We start from the raw sequence: 14,967 nt of genomic DNA on the forward strand, positions 1-14,967 counted from the left end.
CACAAATTCTAGTGTCATTGAGAGACACAAAATGAAGAAAAAAAAAGACGCAAACACACCAAAAGGTCTGTATGTCTTGCACCTATGTAAGAGAGATGGTGGGGCCTTTTGGATATCTGTGCCCAGGGGCCCATTGACTCATGATCATGATCCGTCCATGTACAATGCCACTTTTGTTGGAAATGTCTCCATGATTTAAATAAAATGTATACATGAAAACAGCAAAAAATAAAAATGGAATAATAATAATAATAATAATAATAATAGTGATGGGAATAGTTATGGTTGTCCAACCATTTTTAACTTTTGCACTTGTCTCTGGTGCTCTGGCGTCACCCTGCGTGCAAAAACTAAAATGCAGTACGCCGAAAAAAATTTAAACACACACACAGTTTGCCCAATACGTGTCCCCAATTCAAGTGTGTGCTTGTAACTTTAACATCATTTTTTTATTTTAGAGCTGCGTAGGAAGCAACAGAGACACTCTCGACACCGTCCATGTAAGCATACCTTCTTAAAAAATATATTTACCAGAGACTATTTGTGATAAACATGTTAATCCAGCCTTTAAATCGCAGGTTAGTCTGGCAGCAGCGGGTGCAGACAGTTTATCTGCTCTAGTGGTGGTCAGGAGTGAAGTCACATGACTTGCTATTTATATATAAATAGTGCAGCAGTGATATCGAAACTGCGGAAGGTCGTCTGTCTGTCCCTGCGAGCAGACGAGGGAGTTTTATGGTAGGACGTCTGATAGGTGACCCTGCTGCTGAGGGAAAGTTCAACTATTAACCTGCTCTTTCTGGGAATCTGAGAGGCAAGTGTGACAATGATGACGCAAATCCTTCAATTTATGAATGAATTGGTAGCAGGTGGGGGAAGGACACTGATTGACTGTGTGATTCACTGAATGAATGAATGAATGAATGGGAATAAATAGCAAATACAGCTGATCTGACCTAGAAGTCAAAACACCAAGCAGAGGTTTTCCTACATATTTTCACTTTTTGGTGCTAAAATTGTGCATATTTTGTTTTATTTATTTTCAGCATTTGCAGACAGCATTTATTATAATCTTGTTAGTGTAAGAAGGTGTGTGTCTGTGTCCTGAGCCCTGAGCTGTCCTCTCTAGCCCCACCACGTTTTATCTAATTCCCTGCCCTCTTCTCTTTGGTCCTGCTCACAACACCCAGGCCAGACTTGGCACAGTCTCCCCCCCCTGTGCCGTCATAATTCCAGTTCTCGCGAACAAGCAGGGAGTGTAATCAACCCTGGGCCCTGTGTGTGTGTCCTGCAGAGCTGAAATGTCACTTTGCTGTCTGTAGGCCTCGCTGCACAGACAGCCTGAGAGTGTGACCAGACCAGGGGGGCTCAGGACCTACTTGTGGTGGAGGGGGGATTATAATGTGCTTTGTTATTTGACAGCAGGTGCAGAAGTAGTGCTCACTTACCACCTACCTCTGCTTGTTTGTGTTCATCTTCAAGAGCCAGGGCGGACGCTCAGTGGCCATGTCGACCCTCCTGCGCTGCTTCTCCAGCTCCTCTGTCGTCTTGTTCCAGCGAGGGGTCTGTCAGAGGATACCTGGAAGGAGGACTTTCAGGACTTTCCCTGTGTTATGGGACCAAAATGCCCCCAGAGGTAGGAAATGTTCAGCTCTATTAAAAATCTTTCTGCTTAACCTTGCAATATTTTTGTTCACAGAGGACATCCTGGGTCTGCATGCTTTCTTTTGGTTTGGATTTCCTCTGTGTCTGAGTTGAGGAATGAGAGTTCACTCAAGGACAGTTTCCCCCTGGCCAGAAGAGTGGAAAACTCCACAGATCATGAACTGTTTGGAGCAGGTTGCTAGAGATGTTCCCAAAATAGGGAAGGCTGTGGTGAAGCAGGCCGGGGCCGGCTATGCTCACGGTACTCGCTGTGGGAGCTGCTAACATGTGAGAACATATGAGAGGTCAATTAAAGGTGACATGTAAAAGTTTAACTGTGGCCTGGCAGGTCATATTCACAAGGCGTTTGTTTATGGAGCCCGTGGGCAGGGCACATGTCACCGAGTGTTTGTGGGAGTTTTGTGAGTTGCTGAGTGCTTTTTAAGTTTGAATTTTGTCAGCGTGGCAGTGCAGGCCTCTCACTCTCTGTGTGTGCTGGCTCAGAGCCAATCACCTGCTAGTAATGTCTCCATGGTGGCGAGGTCACCACTCCATGTATGGAGAGAAATGTGTAACCTGACACTGTTGCCAGCCACACAATCTCGGCTATACACGCATGCTCTCCTGTGTTGTAGCACAAAAAGATAAAGACACAGAAGGTCCCTGTATTTATCATAAAGTGATGGGGTTTTTTGTATGAAAGTTTTTAGTCAAGTCAATTTTATTTATATACCTCAACATCACAATGTGCCTCAAGAGACTTTATGATCTGTACACCATGCGAGACCCTCTGTTCTTACATCAGTGATACTCAACTTACAGCCTGTGTGCCAATTTTGGCCCGCAATAGGGTGTCCCGCTGACCATTACATGTGCCACTGGAGGGTCCTCCAGCCCCCAAAGACAGAGTTCCGGTCCGAATGTCCTTAAATCCTTGAAACACCCCTGCATACACCTGACATGTGTGGGGCTGGTGCAGCTAGATTTCCCTCTTGGCAAAGATGAGTGAGGTTAGCAGACACGGTAAGCTTGAAAACAGCCATTTCATTTATTGTATACTGATAAATATTAGGGAAGGCTTATTAATTGGCCCCTGGCCTCCTGTCATTTTGCAACACTCCCCCCTGGGCAAAGCAAGCTGAGTTTCCCTGTCTTAGATCCTCACTTCCCCCCCCAAAAAACCTTGATGTGTGTGCAAAATAACCAACAAAATAAAATTACAGTATAGTCAAGCCAAGTGACAAAAATGACAAAAATATACATAGAATGTGAACACACATGACGAAAATGGATCCAGTTGGTATCAGGCAGCTTTCACATGTCACCAAACAGCTGGAGCCTCATGACTTCCTGTCCACCTCTGTAAGAGGACAGGCTACACAAACACACAGGAAACAGAACTGAAGCACATCATTTGCACAGAAACAAGCAGAGGGTTATTGAGATGCAGTGGCTTTCAGAGAGTTAACATTATTCTCGTCAGCAGGCTTCTACGCTTAAAGCGATACTTTGCCGATTTTAAACCAGCTTTGTATCATAGCAACATGGGCAGTATGTGGAAATGAACTGTGGTAAACTTCCTTCCATCTTACCAGCACCCAGATATCCTTGCTCATCTCCCAGCTCAAATCTGCCAGATCATCCAGTGGATTTTGACTAGCTTTAGGGTTGTCACTGTACTGAGGCATTTTCGTATGCCCGTTGCCATGGACACAAAGGGTATAGAAGCAGATCAAGAGAGCCGCCCTTCTCTGTCTCTCTCAAACTCAGGTCAAACTGTAAAACCAGGTAGTGCTGATCAAATATAAACCAAGATTATTTTACTGTATTGCCTATTTCTTGCCTAAAATGTCTTCAGAAAAATATTTTAGTGCATCATTTGGCTGTATCAGGAGAAATTGCGAACACGAAGTGGGCACCATACTGTTTCCTGTATTGTCAAAATGGAGGCTGACAATACTGATGGTGTGTTCATTTTGTACTCGGAGGTCGGAAGTCGGAAGTGGGAATGACGTCACCTCCGAGTTGACAACAGTTTTTGCATTCTAGTTGACAACGGTGAACAAGTTGGGAAAAAAACATGGACACCCGCAAGAAAGCCTTGTTGCCTTTGCACTTTCGGAGTATGGACAGCTTCAAAACCATCATGCACTCCAACTGATGAACGCCGCAGATGAGGCTGACCTAATGTAAAACAAATAAGATAAAATTGCTATAAACAGTATTTTAGCAGAGTGTTTACTCACTATGTATGTGACCGGCAGCCATCTTGAATTCATAAGTCGGGGTTGATGCGGTTGCTCTGAGTTTCCGAGTTGGAAATCTGATCTCAGGGTGCATTCGAGTTTAAACTTCCACCTGGAAACTGGGAATTTCCGACCTCCGAGTACAAAACGAATACAAGATCAAACCACCAGTGCATCCTGGTAGTTGTAGGTTTTCTACGTCTTCAGCAAATGCAAATGCCACAGTCCTTTTCCCCTGTTTTCTCTGGTCATGTAGCACCAATTCCTCCAGTAGTGAATTACTTCTTCAAAGTGACCCACCAACCAGATAATGTTTTTTTGTTTTGTTTTTTAAAGAGAGACCTGTTAATGTAATCCATAGCGTTTTATGTTCTGCTGACTCACTCTCAGCTGGTTTGTGTGTTCAGGTGTGCTCTACAAGGACCTAGTGGTTGGGGTTCCTAAGGAGACGTTACAGAATGAACGTCGAGTGGCGTTGTCTCCCGCTGGGGTGGAGGCGCTGGTCAAACAGGGCTTCCAGGTGCAGGTGGAGAGCGGCGCTGGTGAGGAATCCAAGTTCTCTGACCAGCAATACAGAGATGCTGGAGCCAGCATCACTGACGTTAAAGGAGCCCTTGGCTCAGACTTGGTCCTCAAGGTTTGTACAGGATTTGGTCTGCTAATAAAACAACTGTGTATTGTTAAGTCTAGATGTTACTGAGTTTTTACATCTGTAATGTCCTTTTTCTGCTGTAGGTTCGAGCCCCCAGTCTGACCGAGGCAGACCTCTTGAAGCCAAACTCCACCTTGGTGAGCTTCATCTATCCAGCACAGAACCCAGAGCTGATGAGCAAGCTGTCAGAGAGGCAGAGCAACGTGTTGGCCATGGACCAGGTGCCCAGAGTCACCATCGCACAGGGATACGATGCACTCAGCTCCATGGCTAACATCGCTGGGTAAGAAAAATACTCATGTAAATGCAGATTTCAATGTTTGTTGCTGTTCAGGAGTGTCTGATGACAGTAAGGTTGACTTGATTATTTTGTAGGTACAAGGCTGTGGTTCTGGCTGCTAACCACTTTGGCAGGTTCTTTACTGGTCAGATCACAGCTGCAGGAAAAGTGCCCCCAGCTAAGGTAACTGTTTTTATGCATGTTAGCATGGTTGGTTCATCTTCCCGCAGTCTTTGCTTATTAATGTTTCTGTTGTCCACAGGTCCTGGTTATTGGAGGTGGAGTGGCTGGTTTGGCAGCAGCAGGTGCAGCCAAGTCGATGGGAGCCATAGTCAGAGGATTTGACACCAGGTATGAGACCAAAAGAAAAGATGTTATGTCTCAAACTAATGGTTGTGACGTTGACAATAACCTGATTGTGTCTCGACTGTCAGGCCAGCAGCCCTGGAGCAGTTCAAATCATTCGGGGCAGAGCCTTTAGAAGTTGACATTAAAGAGTCTGGTGAGGGGGTTGGAGGTTACGCCAAAGAGATGTCTCAGGAGTTCATTGATGCTGAGATGGCCCTGTTCGCCAAGCAGTGCAAAGAGGTTGACATTGTCATTAGCACTGCCCTAATTCCAGGTCAGTCGCACTTCTCCCTCTTGTCTTTTAACGTTAACTGTCAAAAGCTGCATTGATCAATATTTTTTGCATAGTAATGGTGAACCAGATGACAAATATATTACCTCAATCTGGTTGAAATCACTGATAAGAGATCCTCTAAGTAGGCAAATAATTTCAAGCACATTAGCCATAAGAACTTGATAAGCTTGTTTTTGATGCTTGTTTAGATGTTTTTCTGCCCCCTTGTGTTTAAAAAATTGATTATTGCAGCTTTAACATGGATTCATTGTTCTCTGATTTTTCCTGTGTTTTAGACTGCATGATAATATGAACATTTGTTGCATCTCACCTGTCTCTGTAGGTGCATTTCCATCCTCCTGAGAGGAAACATAAAAAAAAATATCAAAATATCACAAAATACGACTATGGACCCTTTTGTTGCATTGTTTGTCATTGCTGGTGGAGGTGATCCCAACCTGACATCTGCAGAGCACCATATGGTGACTTTTGCTCTGCTCTTGGCCAGGAGTGACATTTTGCTCAAATGGAAGAATTCTGCCCCGCCCGCATCTGGCCAGTGGCTTCAAGTTAAAAATATTTTTAAATTAAAAAAAAAAAATCACAAAAACAAGCTTATGAATGCACACATGACTGTTACTAGAACTCTTCCAAGAGCACATAGCTGTAATATAGTTGTTAAACTCTCTATTTTAACTGTACAGTATGCTCCATTACTACAACTGTTTTCCTCTGTTTGAGGTTTGACTGGCATTTTTTTTAATCATGTCAGCACATTGACATACATCCTCTTTTGCAGTGGCACCTGAAATAGCCCTAACTGCTACTTATCTTGATGGCCTAACTCCCAGTATTTGCACAACAGTAGTGGATGGAAAAACACAGAAATTTGCATGTTCTCTTTTCAATTTTCTGAAAATTTGATCAAAACCTGCACTACATTTATATGCAACCAATTTGTTTCCTGCTCCCATGCAGGAAAGCGGGCTCCTATTCTGATCAAGAAGGAGTTTGTGGAGTCGATGAAGGACGGCTCTGTGGTGGTGGATCTGGCTGCAGAGGCAGGAGGCAACATTGAGACCACCAAGCCTGGGGAGCTGTATGTTCACAAGGTGAGGTGTCTGTGTAGCCAGCCGATAAGAAACAAAAGAAAGCCTGTCTTTATGTAAAATTCACTGATGATGTACTCTAGGGAGTGACACACATCGGCTACACAGACCTGCCCAGCCGCATGGCCACCCAGGCCAGCACTCTGTATTCAAACAACATCCTGAAGCTGCTGAAGGCCATCAGCCCAGACAAGGAATACTTCCACTACGAGCCCAAAGACGAGTTTGACTATGGAACACTTGACCATGTCATCCGTGGGACTCTTGTTATGAAGGTGGGTTTTCTATTTGTTGTAACTGTCTGCTGGCAGCCTCCGTCTCTGCTGGCACCCCTCCCTCCCTCTCGGCACGAGCTATCAGATTCTGTCATGCTAGGATACTGCGCCAAATGAGTACTAAAAACCCAATCCCAGCTGGGAATAGCTCATGTTGGATCCCGGCAAGAATGTTATGAACGTTTCAAAATATACTTTTCCAGGAATTTTAGCTTTGACACATTGTTTATGGCAGAGAAAGCATGCAACCTCAACAGGACATATCAGTTTACCCCTTGTTAAACTAAGCATTATTCAGGCCCCTTAAAAGAGAATTTATCCTTCAAAACCACTGGTAACTGGTTCGTGATTGCTGTTTGTTCAGTATAATCTCCTATGCGGTCCATGAATTTGTGTTTTGAGTGCTCCCACCATCCAGGCGAGATCTCCCACAATGCAAGTCTTGATGTCTGTTTCTCACGCAAAACTCTGTGGACATCCTCTGTGTTCTCACACTGATCCTCTTGTGTGTGCTCTCTAATGTGTCCAGGACGGCAAGAACATTTTCCCGTCTCCTCTCCCCAAAACAGTCCCCCCACCCCCAGTGAAACAGAAATCAGTCGCAGAGCTGGAGGCTGAGAAAGCAGCAGAGATCTCCCCCTTCAGACGCACCATGACCTCTGCGAGCGTCTACACCGGAGGTCAGACACAAATACACAGATACATGCAGAAATATTAAGATTACTGGACATTTAGTGCAGTTTCATGCGCTATGAAGGCTACGTTCACATTTCAGGGCCTAATGCTCAATCAGATTATTTCCCCTAAGTGCTTTCTGCCTAGACTGTGCACATTCTTGTTTGAAATGACCCATATCTGACATCAGTGTGAATGGGTCTCTGCCCTGAAATGCCTCGTCACACAAATGCACGTTGGGACAACAACAAAAACAACAAAAAATAAATGAATGAATAGTGGTGCCAGCTTCATATCCTGAATGATCACCATATTAGGGAGGTCCAAAGAGTCATTCAGCAAATTAATTAGCCACGTGCTTTTGTTTGGGAGACTGTGCAATGGCCGTTTGTTTTCGGATTAACGGGCTGTCGTACAAGTGGGCTTTCGCAGCATGTAGACAAGCTGTCTCCGTCAGAAAGCATCTGGTAGTTGGGATCTATTGGCTTTCTATTAGTGGTAAGGCTATGGCAGCCTTTTGTAGTTTAAACAGACTGCTCCGAAACAGTATGGTGAGTAATCTGAGCTGTGCAATGCAGTGTGACGTGAAAAAACAACATGATTTTATGGGAAAAACACACATGAATTCTGATATGACTGTTCTCATAGCTGTTGCATAGCCAGTGATTGGACATGTATCTGATTTAGGAGCACATATGAAAGTTGCCCAGAGCAGATTGACAAAAAGTTATTTCTGTGTCCACACTACTGAACACAGCCAAAGTTCTTTTGAATAATATTTTGTACCGTTTTTATTTTCCCCAAATTTTTAAAAAGGTCCTTCTCTTCTGAAGAAAAACCAAAGTTTATATTTAACAATACACTTAACCGTATTCCAACATAATGAAATTAGGCTTTCCAAATAGAGTTGTAACAATTAGTTAACTGGAAAACTGAATCACCTACTATCTTGGTGATAGATTAAGTACATTTTCACGCATGATTTGCTGTCCCTCTGTCATAAATCAAACTATAAACAGAGCATCTTTGGGTTTGGATGTCTTGTTTGGCAAAAAAAAGCAATTGGAAGATATCCCCATGTGCTCAAACAGCTATTCAGAATAACATCAGTTGAATTGGATTTGGCTGATTAATACAAATATTTGACTATTCGTTCCCTTTTTTTTCCATATAGAGTTTGAGAGTTTGAACAGGGTTCAATGGGATGCTCAGGGTGACAGCAACGTTCACGTAACAAATCAAGTTAGCCCTCTGAGCTAATGCTTGCTAACTATGCTAATGCAAAGCCAGGAGCCAGAGACTAGCAGAGATTGTATTATGTTAAGTTGCTTTGAGCTGTAAATTACCCACTTCTGAGAAGAAGGCAGAAGATAACATTATTTTGGAGCCTGACTGGGCAAAGCCTCTCTTCCGCCAGGCAGCTGCCTCCATCTCACTCAGACTCACCCTGGGTCTGAGTCTGCAGCTGCCTGTACCGGAGAGCAGCGTGAGAGCAAGGAGCGCTCACTCGGCAGCTAAATCTCAGGCCTAAATTTTCTCCACAAGCATCCTGCACACAGACTGACAGAAAAAAAGAGACTACTCAACTTGAAGAATCTCAGTCGATTCAGATCTTCAACTCTCGGGGTGCGGCCCTATTATTTTCACTATTTTTCTGATGTAATTTTGACCAAAAGATAAATTCAAAAATCAAGAAAATAATCTGTGATTTAAATGATAATAAAAATGAATGTTAGTTGCAGCCAAAGTTTCAAACAGTATCTTATTTGGAAAGTTTTGGCATTTTTAAAATGAGCTTTTATTGCTCAGAGCACTGAGATCACCAGATCTTAATGGGACTTTTGAATGTAGACGTTATAATTGAGCACAGTGGGGAATACATTTTTCAATAATGTATGACGTATGAGTTCAGCTCTTTGAAGTCTCAGAGAAACTATGAATCATCACACTTGCATAACCTGTTACGAAAGGAGAAGTGTTTGTGTTTTTCCTCTTCAATTATTCCATTGCTTTTATGGTTAAAAAAAGGGACTGGAAAAAAACAACTGCACATTTTTTTCCCACTACATCAATATGGAAAGAGTTGTGCACAACATAACAACACCAACACGTGTCTCTCTGTAGGTGTCTCCACCTGTCTGGCTCTGGGCATCATCTCCCCCAACGCAGCTTTCACTCAGATGGTCACCACCTTCGGCTTGGCTGGGATTGTGGGATACCACACTGTGTGGGGTGTGACCCCCGCTCTGCACTCACCCCTCATGTCTGTCACCAACGCCATCTCAGGTCAGGAGTCATAAGTTGGTTACAGCCAAGTTTAGACACCTGGGACACCTCATGTTTTCCTGATGGCACGTCTAAACCTTTTTTAAATGTGTGGTCTTCTCTCTGGCAGGTCTGACAGCAGTTGGCGGTCTGGTGCTGATGGGTGGAGGCCTCACACCCTCCTCGCTGCCTGAGACTCTCGCTCTTGCTGCTGCCTTTGTTTCCTCCATCAACATTGCTGGTCTGATACTTAAACACAAAAATATCAACAGAGAACAAGATTAACTCCCCGTCCAATCAAATGACAGTTTCTTATTTTCTGTATATATATATATATACAGGTGGTTTCTTGATCACACAGAGGATGTTGGACATGTTCAAGCGTCCCACTGACCCTCCTGAGTACAACTATCTGTACATGCTGCCTGGGGCTGCATTTGTTGGTGGATATGGAGCGTCAGTAGCTGCTGGATACAACATTGAGCAGGTGACAGGATATACATCATATGTATATATATACATATACATATACATACATTTTACTCACATTCTTATTAAGATATATTGTATTAAGTAACTAGTATTAAATTTTCAATAGGTAACTGTCACTATGTTATCATTATACAGAAATGTTTGATACAATACCTTGAAAAAAACTGACATTGAGGGCTGTCAATTAAACAGTTTTTCTTAAAAGATAAGTGAAGCAAGGCTATAACATGATAACCACAACTTTTCTTGGTTAGTAGCAGAGAGCAGCAGAATGACTATAGTAAACATTAACAATAAGACAGAGAGAAATCGCAGCTGGTACTGAGTATCAATACTGCAGAGGATTAGTACGGAAACCACTTTTAAATATTCAGAATTGATATGTATCGATAAATCGCTATTTTGATAACACTATACCCTGGCAAAAAATCATGTTTCTCTGCTCCTGAGTGCTCCTAATCGCATTTGTAAGAATCCACCGTGCCGGAATGACAACCAGTCAGAATCAGGAGGGGTCTCTAACGCAGTGTCGGTACTCATGCACACGCTGCACAGCCCCTCTCCCCTGTGCAACTTCAGTTTTGGATTTGAACCCTTTCAGGTCCTGTGGCTTTCTCCACCACGGAAAAGGTGCTCAGATGTTTACTCTTGTTTTATCTCAGCTTGATTACCCTTTTATGCCTCCGCTTTAGCGATAGCCGTGGCCAAGGACCGAAGAATAAACTGATTAGAATTTTGTGATCAAAGGTCAAGGTCAGTCTGACCTCACAAAATATGTTGATTAAGAATTTATATGTAAATTATGACAAAACTTCACACAAATGTTTAACAGGATAAAATAAGGCCCAAAAGATCAAAGGTCAGCTTTACTGTGACATCATAATGTTCTGCATTTTTCACACTTTTCTGGCCATTATTCAAGGTCATATTTCAGGAACAGAAGGAGAGGCATTTGGTCAGATACTTAATTGTTGACATCAAACCTTGAGACTGTGCTGGTTACATAGATCTTCTGTGCTGCCAGGGGGGTGGGTGTGAATCATCCATGTTAAACTGTAGGAGAAACTTGACTGGTGGAGGCATACAATGGTGGGGCGGTAATTCTAATTCTTTTTGGTTTTTGGTCTTCTTCTATTTACTCGGCTTTGCTGTTTTGTTGGCAGCACACCATGCACTAGTAGTGATTGACACTGTGTCAGAGACAAGTCTGCTCTAAGTGGTTGTTTTCGCTCAGGTGCGATGGATTCTTGTGAATGCTATCAAGAGTGTGGTGGCATTCGTATTTGGGGTTTTTTGCTTGTAAATTGTTTTGGTGAGTACTAGGGTGGCATTGTCTCAAAGACTGCAAAATGTCAGAGAATTGAGAAAAATGTCCCAAAACACCCCCCAAAGATATTCGATCCACTAACATTTAAAGCACAGCCACACAAGAGTGAATTTAAAACTGGAAGTGAAGAGGTGGTGAATATTCACCACTAAATGGGAACCAAGGGCTGAATAAAACATTAACTTCCGGTGGCAAAGCAAATTAGCATCTTAGCATCACGTGGAGTTAAACTCTGGTGAACTCTGAACACTATCTTAACCAATAGCAAAGAGGATTGTTGTCGGGAGACAGGCATGAAATGTAAGAAAATGGAAAATGTACTGAAAAAAATTTCCTGGTGTTTATTAGCCAGCTAGCTAACATTAGCCAGCAAGCAGTAACATTAGGTGCTGCTCACATTCAACATGAATATCACCTCAGCAGGTGGTAGTTACTCGCCTGCATTTGCTCATGTGTACTGTGCCTTTGAGCAGTTTTGCATAAAAATGACTTTAAGTTGCAGTGTTTAGTGGCATTCAGCAGTGAGGTTGCAGATTGCAATCTACTGAATACCTTCCCCTCACCCCTCCCTTTCCAAGCATGTCATAGAACCTAAGGTGGCTTTCAGGTAACGCAAAAATGCGAAAGACCCCGTAGAAACAACATGGCGGACTCCGCATAAGAGGTCCTGCTCCGTATGTACATATAAACGGCTCATTTTAAGGTAATGGAAAACTCAGTGATTTGTAGTTTGATTTGTAGCAGGTGATTATACACTAAAGAATACAAAACTTTAAATATTATATTTCATTTCTGCTAATAGATCCCCTAGATCTTACAAAATGCCCCTTTAAGAATGAATTAACTATGAAAATAGTTGCCAATTTATCTTCTGTGGATCAATTAATCGATTAATCATCAAATCACTTCAGCTCTGAGTATTTTAATAAGATTTTATATTTACCATTACATTTGTTTTATTATTGTTTATTCCTTGATGATTTAAGGAAGATTTTTGAGTGACCTGATTGTGACTAACTGTGATCAAGCGCTTCACAAATAAGTCTGACTTGTGTTTTCCTTTTTTTACCTCAGATGATGTACCTGGGCTCAGGCTTGTGTTGTGTCGGGGCGCTGGCAGGCCTGTCTGCCCAGGGCACCAGTCGCTTGGGGAACGCCCTGGGCATGATCGGAGTAGCGGGGGGCATCGCTGCCACCCTTGGTGCCCTCAAACCCTCACCAGAGCTGCTGTCTCAAATGTCTCTGGCCATGGCCACAGGGGGAACCCTGGGTACGTAGCTGCCTGCTTTTAGGCCCACTCTGGCACTGATAATTGTTTATCGCAGCACAGCCTAATTTAGTTTCAGAGCAAATCTTGTTGTCACTCACTAGCTAAAGCCCCGAGGAAACACGCTGTACTGTATCATGACAAGGAGACTGAGACATCTCTGTTTCAGTCTCCATCTAAAAAGAAACAAAATTAATAAAGCTCCATGGCTGCTTTGAAGTCAAACAGTTTGTTTAGGAAAGTCAAAGACCATCATGAATGAGTTACATGTTATTAACTTTGCATGCGACTGCTCTGCTCTTTGAAGAGTGTGAATTTTTTGCTAATTCATAACAGAACATTAATCATCCCACCCAGACAGAGATGAGTGGAGCTCGTCATCATGTGTGAATGTTGTACATGTTAATAGTAATTAAAGAAAGCAGGATGATAAATGACGTTTTAATCAGCACACACACACACGCAGGCAGGCAGGCAGGCAGGCAGCAGAGCATGAGGGTTTACTCAGTGTTAGATTAGTGACCCACTGTTTTCAGGAAAACAAACCTAACTTAGGACTCATTAGATCGGCTTTGAAGATCAGGCCTTGTTTGTTAGGAGGAAAGTTACTGGAAGCAGGTGTTTGCCTTTTAACCATTTTACTTTTTTTTTTTTTTTAAATAACATTTTTATTTTGTATTCAGTTGTAGCCAACGTGCATGAGAAGTTTGGAGTCTGGTGCTTGACTCAGCCAAACTGTAGTAACTCAGATTTACTGAGATCTGTCGTTTATCGGATCTTCATATCTCCACCGCAGGTCTGACCATTGCCAAGCGTATTGAAATCTCAGACTTGCCGCAGCTGGTGGCAGCCTTCCACAGCCTTGTGGGGCTGGCTGCTGTTCTCACCTGCGTTGCCGAGTTCATGATTGAGTACCCCCACCTGGACGCTCACCCAGCCGCCGGCGTACTCAAGACCGTGGCGTATCTGGGCACCTACATCGGAGGTGTCACTTTCAGTGGCTCACTGGTGGCCTACGGCAAGCTTCAAGGTAATGGTTTCTACTTAAAGGGTGGTTTGGATTTTTTGAAGTGTGATTGTATGGGGTACTTATCCATAGTCAGCATATTACATACAATACAAGGTGGTTGGCACACCCCCAGTTGTGTTTTAGGTGGCTAAAATACATTTTGTTGCTGCCCCGTCCACAGCAGTACATTATATAGCTTCTATATCGTACTCCAGCCTGCTCCAAACCTCCAACCTCCAAACTGGTGGTGTGCCGACTGACTTCTGCTGTATGTAAGACACTGACTACGGAAAGGTACCTCATGCAACCCCGCTTTCAAAGACCCGAACAGTATAAAAGTGCATACACAGTGTGTGTGTGACATGTTTTAAAGTCTGTAGACTGTATCCTTTACTGACTGATCACTGTTCTTCATTTGACACGAACACACTAATATCTACATAAACACACTGAGCTATGCGTCCTCCAGCGCTGATTGTCTCTTTCATCTAGTTAAAGCCAAAGATCCTCTGGTAAATCCAGGCCTGGACTCGGGGGGGTTTGTGTGCATGTGTCAGCAGTCACTAGTTTACATTGCAGTGCGACTCATCAAGAGAACACATGAGAAGCTTTCTGGTAATTTGTTATGGGTAGTGGCTGCGTGGCTGTGGTTGGTGGAGGGCGGCTGTCTGATTTGTGGATGGGACAGACTCTTAGACGGCTGATTAGAGGCCTCCATGGAGACGTCTGAGAGTTCAAAGACACTCGACACTGCTGAGGAGAAAAGTGTGTTTACATGTTTTATCTTGTCAAATTATTCCCCTTCAGCCTTAAAGAAAGAGTGACAATCATTTCTGGCTTCTATGAAAAATATTTGTTGGGAATGTTTTTTCGTTATAGGCCTCCTGAACTCTGCCCCGCTGCTGTTGCCGGGACGACACATGTTAAACGCTGGTCTGATGGCAGCGTCAGTGGGTGGCATGGTGCCCTTTATGCTCAGTTCCAGCTACGGTACAGGCATGGGCTGTCTAATAGGAGTGTCTGGGCTTTCCACTGTTATGGTGAGTTTCAGTGGAGAGCAGGTGAAGCGAAAAACAGATTAAAATAAATGGAAAAGCTTGAAGA

The 14,967-nt window shown here is 43.3% G+C and overlaps 1 protein-coding gene across 3 annotated transcripts in view; it reads left to right on the plus strand.

Annotated features, from left to right (window-relative positions):
- Window positions 1-363: 363 nt before the first annotated feature.
- nnt2 (nicotinamide nucleotide transhydrogenase 2) overlaps window positions 364-14,967 on the plus strand; it is a 26,258-nt gene continuing 11,654 nt past the window's right edge. The window contains exons 1-16 of one of the 3 annotated variants that reach the window (XM_033626185.2): window positions 364-500; window positions 1,483-1,636; window positions 4,298-4,527; window positions 4,626-4,825; window positions 4,918-5,005; window positions 5,085-5,173; window positions 5,257-5,444; window positions 6,423-6,556; window positions 6,637-6,828; window positions 7,358-7,508; window positions 9,628-9,789; window positions 9,899-10,009; window positions 10,110-10,255; window positions 12,662-12,857; window positions 13,651-13,884; window positions 14,743-14,903. In XM_033626185.2, coding sequence (XP_033482076.2) covers window positions 1,507-1,636; window positions 4,298-4,527; window positions 4,626-4,825; window positions 4,918-5,005; window positions 5,085-5,173; window positions 5,257-5,444; window positions 6,423-6,556; window positions 6,637-6,828; window positions 7,358-7,508; window positions 9,628-9,789; window positions 9,899-10,009; window positions 10,110-10,255; window positions 12,662-12,857; window positions 13,651-13,884; window positions 14,743-14,903 — 2,412 coding nt within the window. In that variant the 5' untranslated portion in view covers window positions 364-500; window positions 1,483-1,506. Of the gene's footprint in view, window positions 501-657; window positions 815-1,244; window positions 1,637-4,297; window positions 4,528-4,625; window positions 4,826-4,917; window positions 5,006-5,084; window positions 5,174-5,256; window positions 5,445-6,422; window positions 6,557-6,636; window positions 6,829-7,357; window positions 7,509-9,627; window positions 9,790-9,898; window positions 10,010-10,109; window positions 10,256-12,661; window positions 12,858-13,650; window positions 13,885-14,742; window positions 14,904-14,967 lie in introns of those variants that run through there. The other 2 variants (XM_033626176.2, XM_033626193.2) reach the window with 2 other exon arrangements.

This window comes from Epinephelus lanceolatus, chromosome 2 (assembly GCF_041903045.1).
Source record: "Epinephelus lanceolatus isolate andai-2023 chromosome 2, ASM4190304v1, whole genome shotgun sequence".
Taxonomy (NCBI): Eukaryota; Metazoa; Chordata; class Actinopteri; order Perciformes; family Serranidae; genus Epinephelus; species Epinephelus lanceolatus.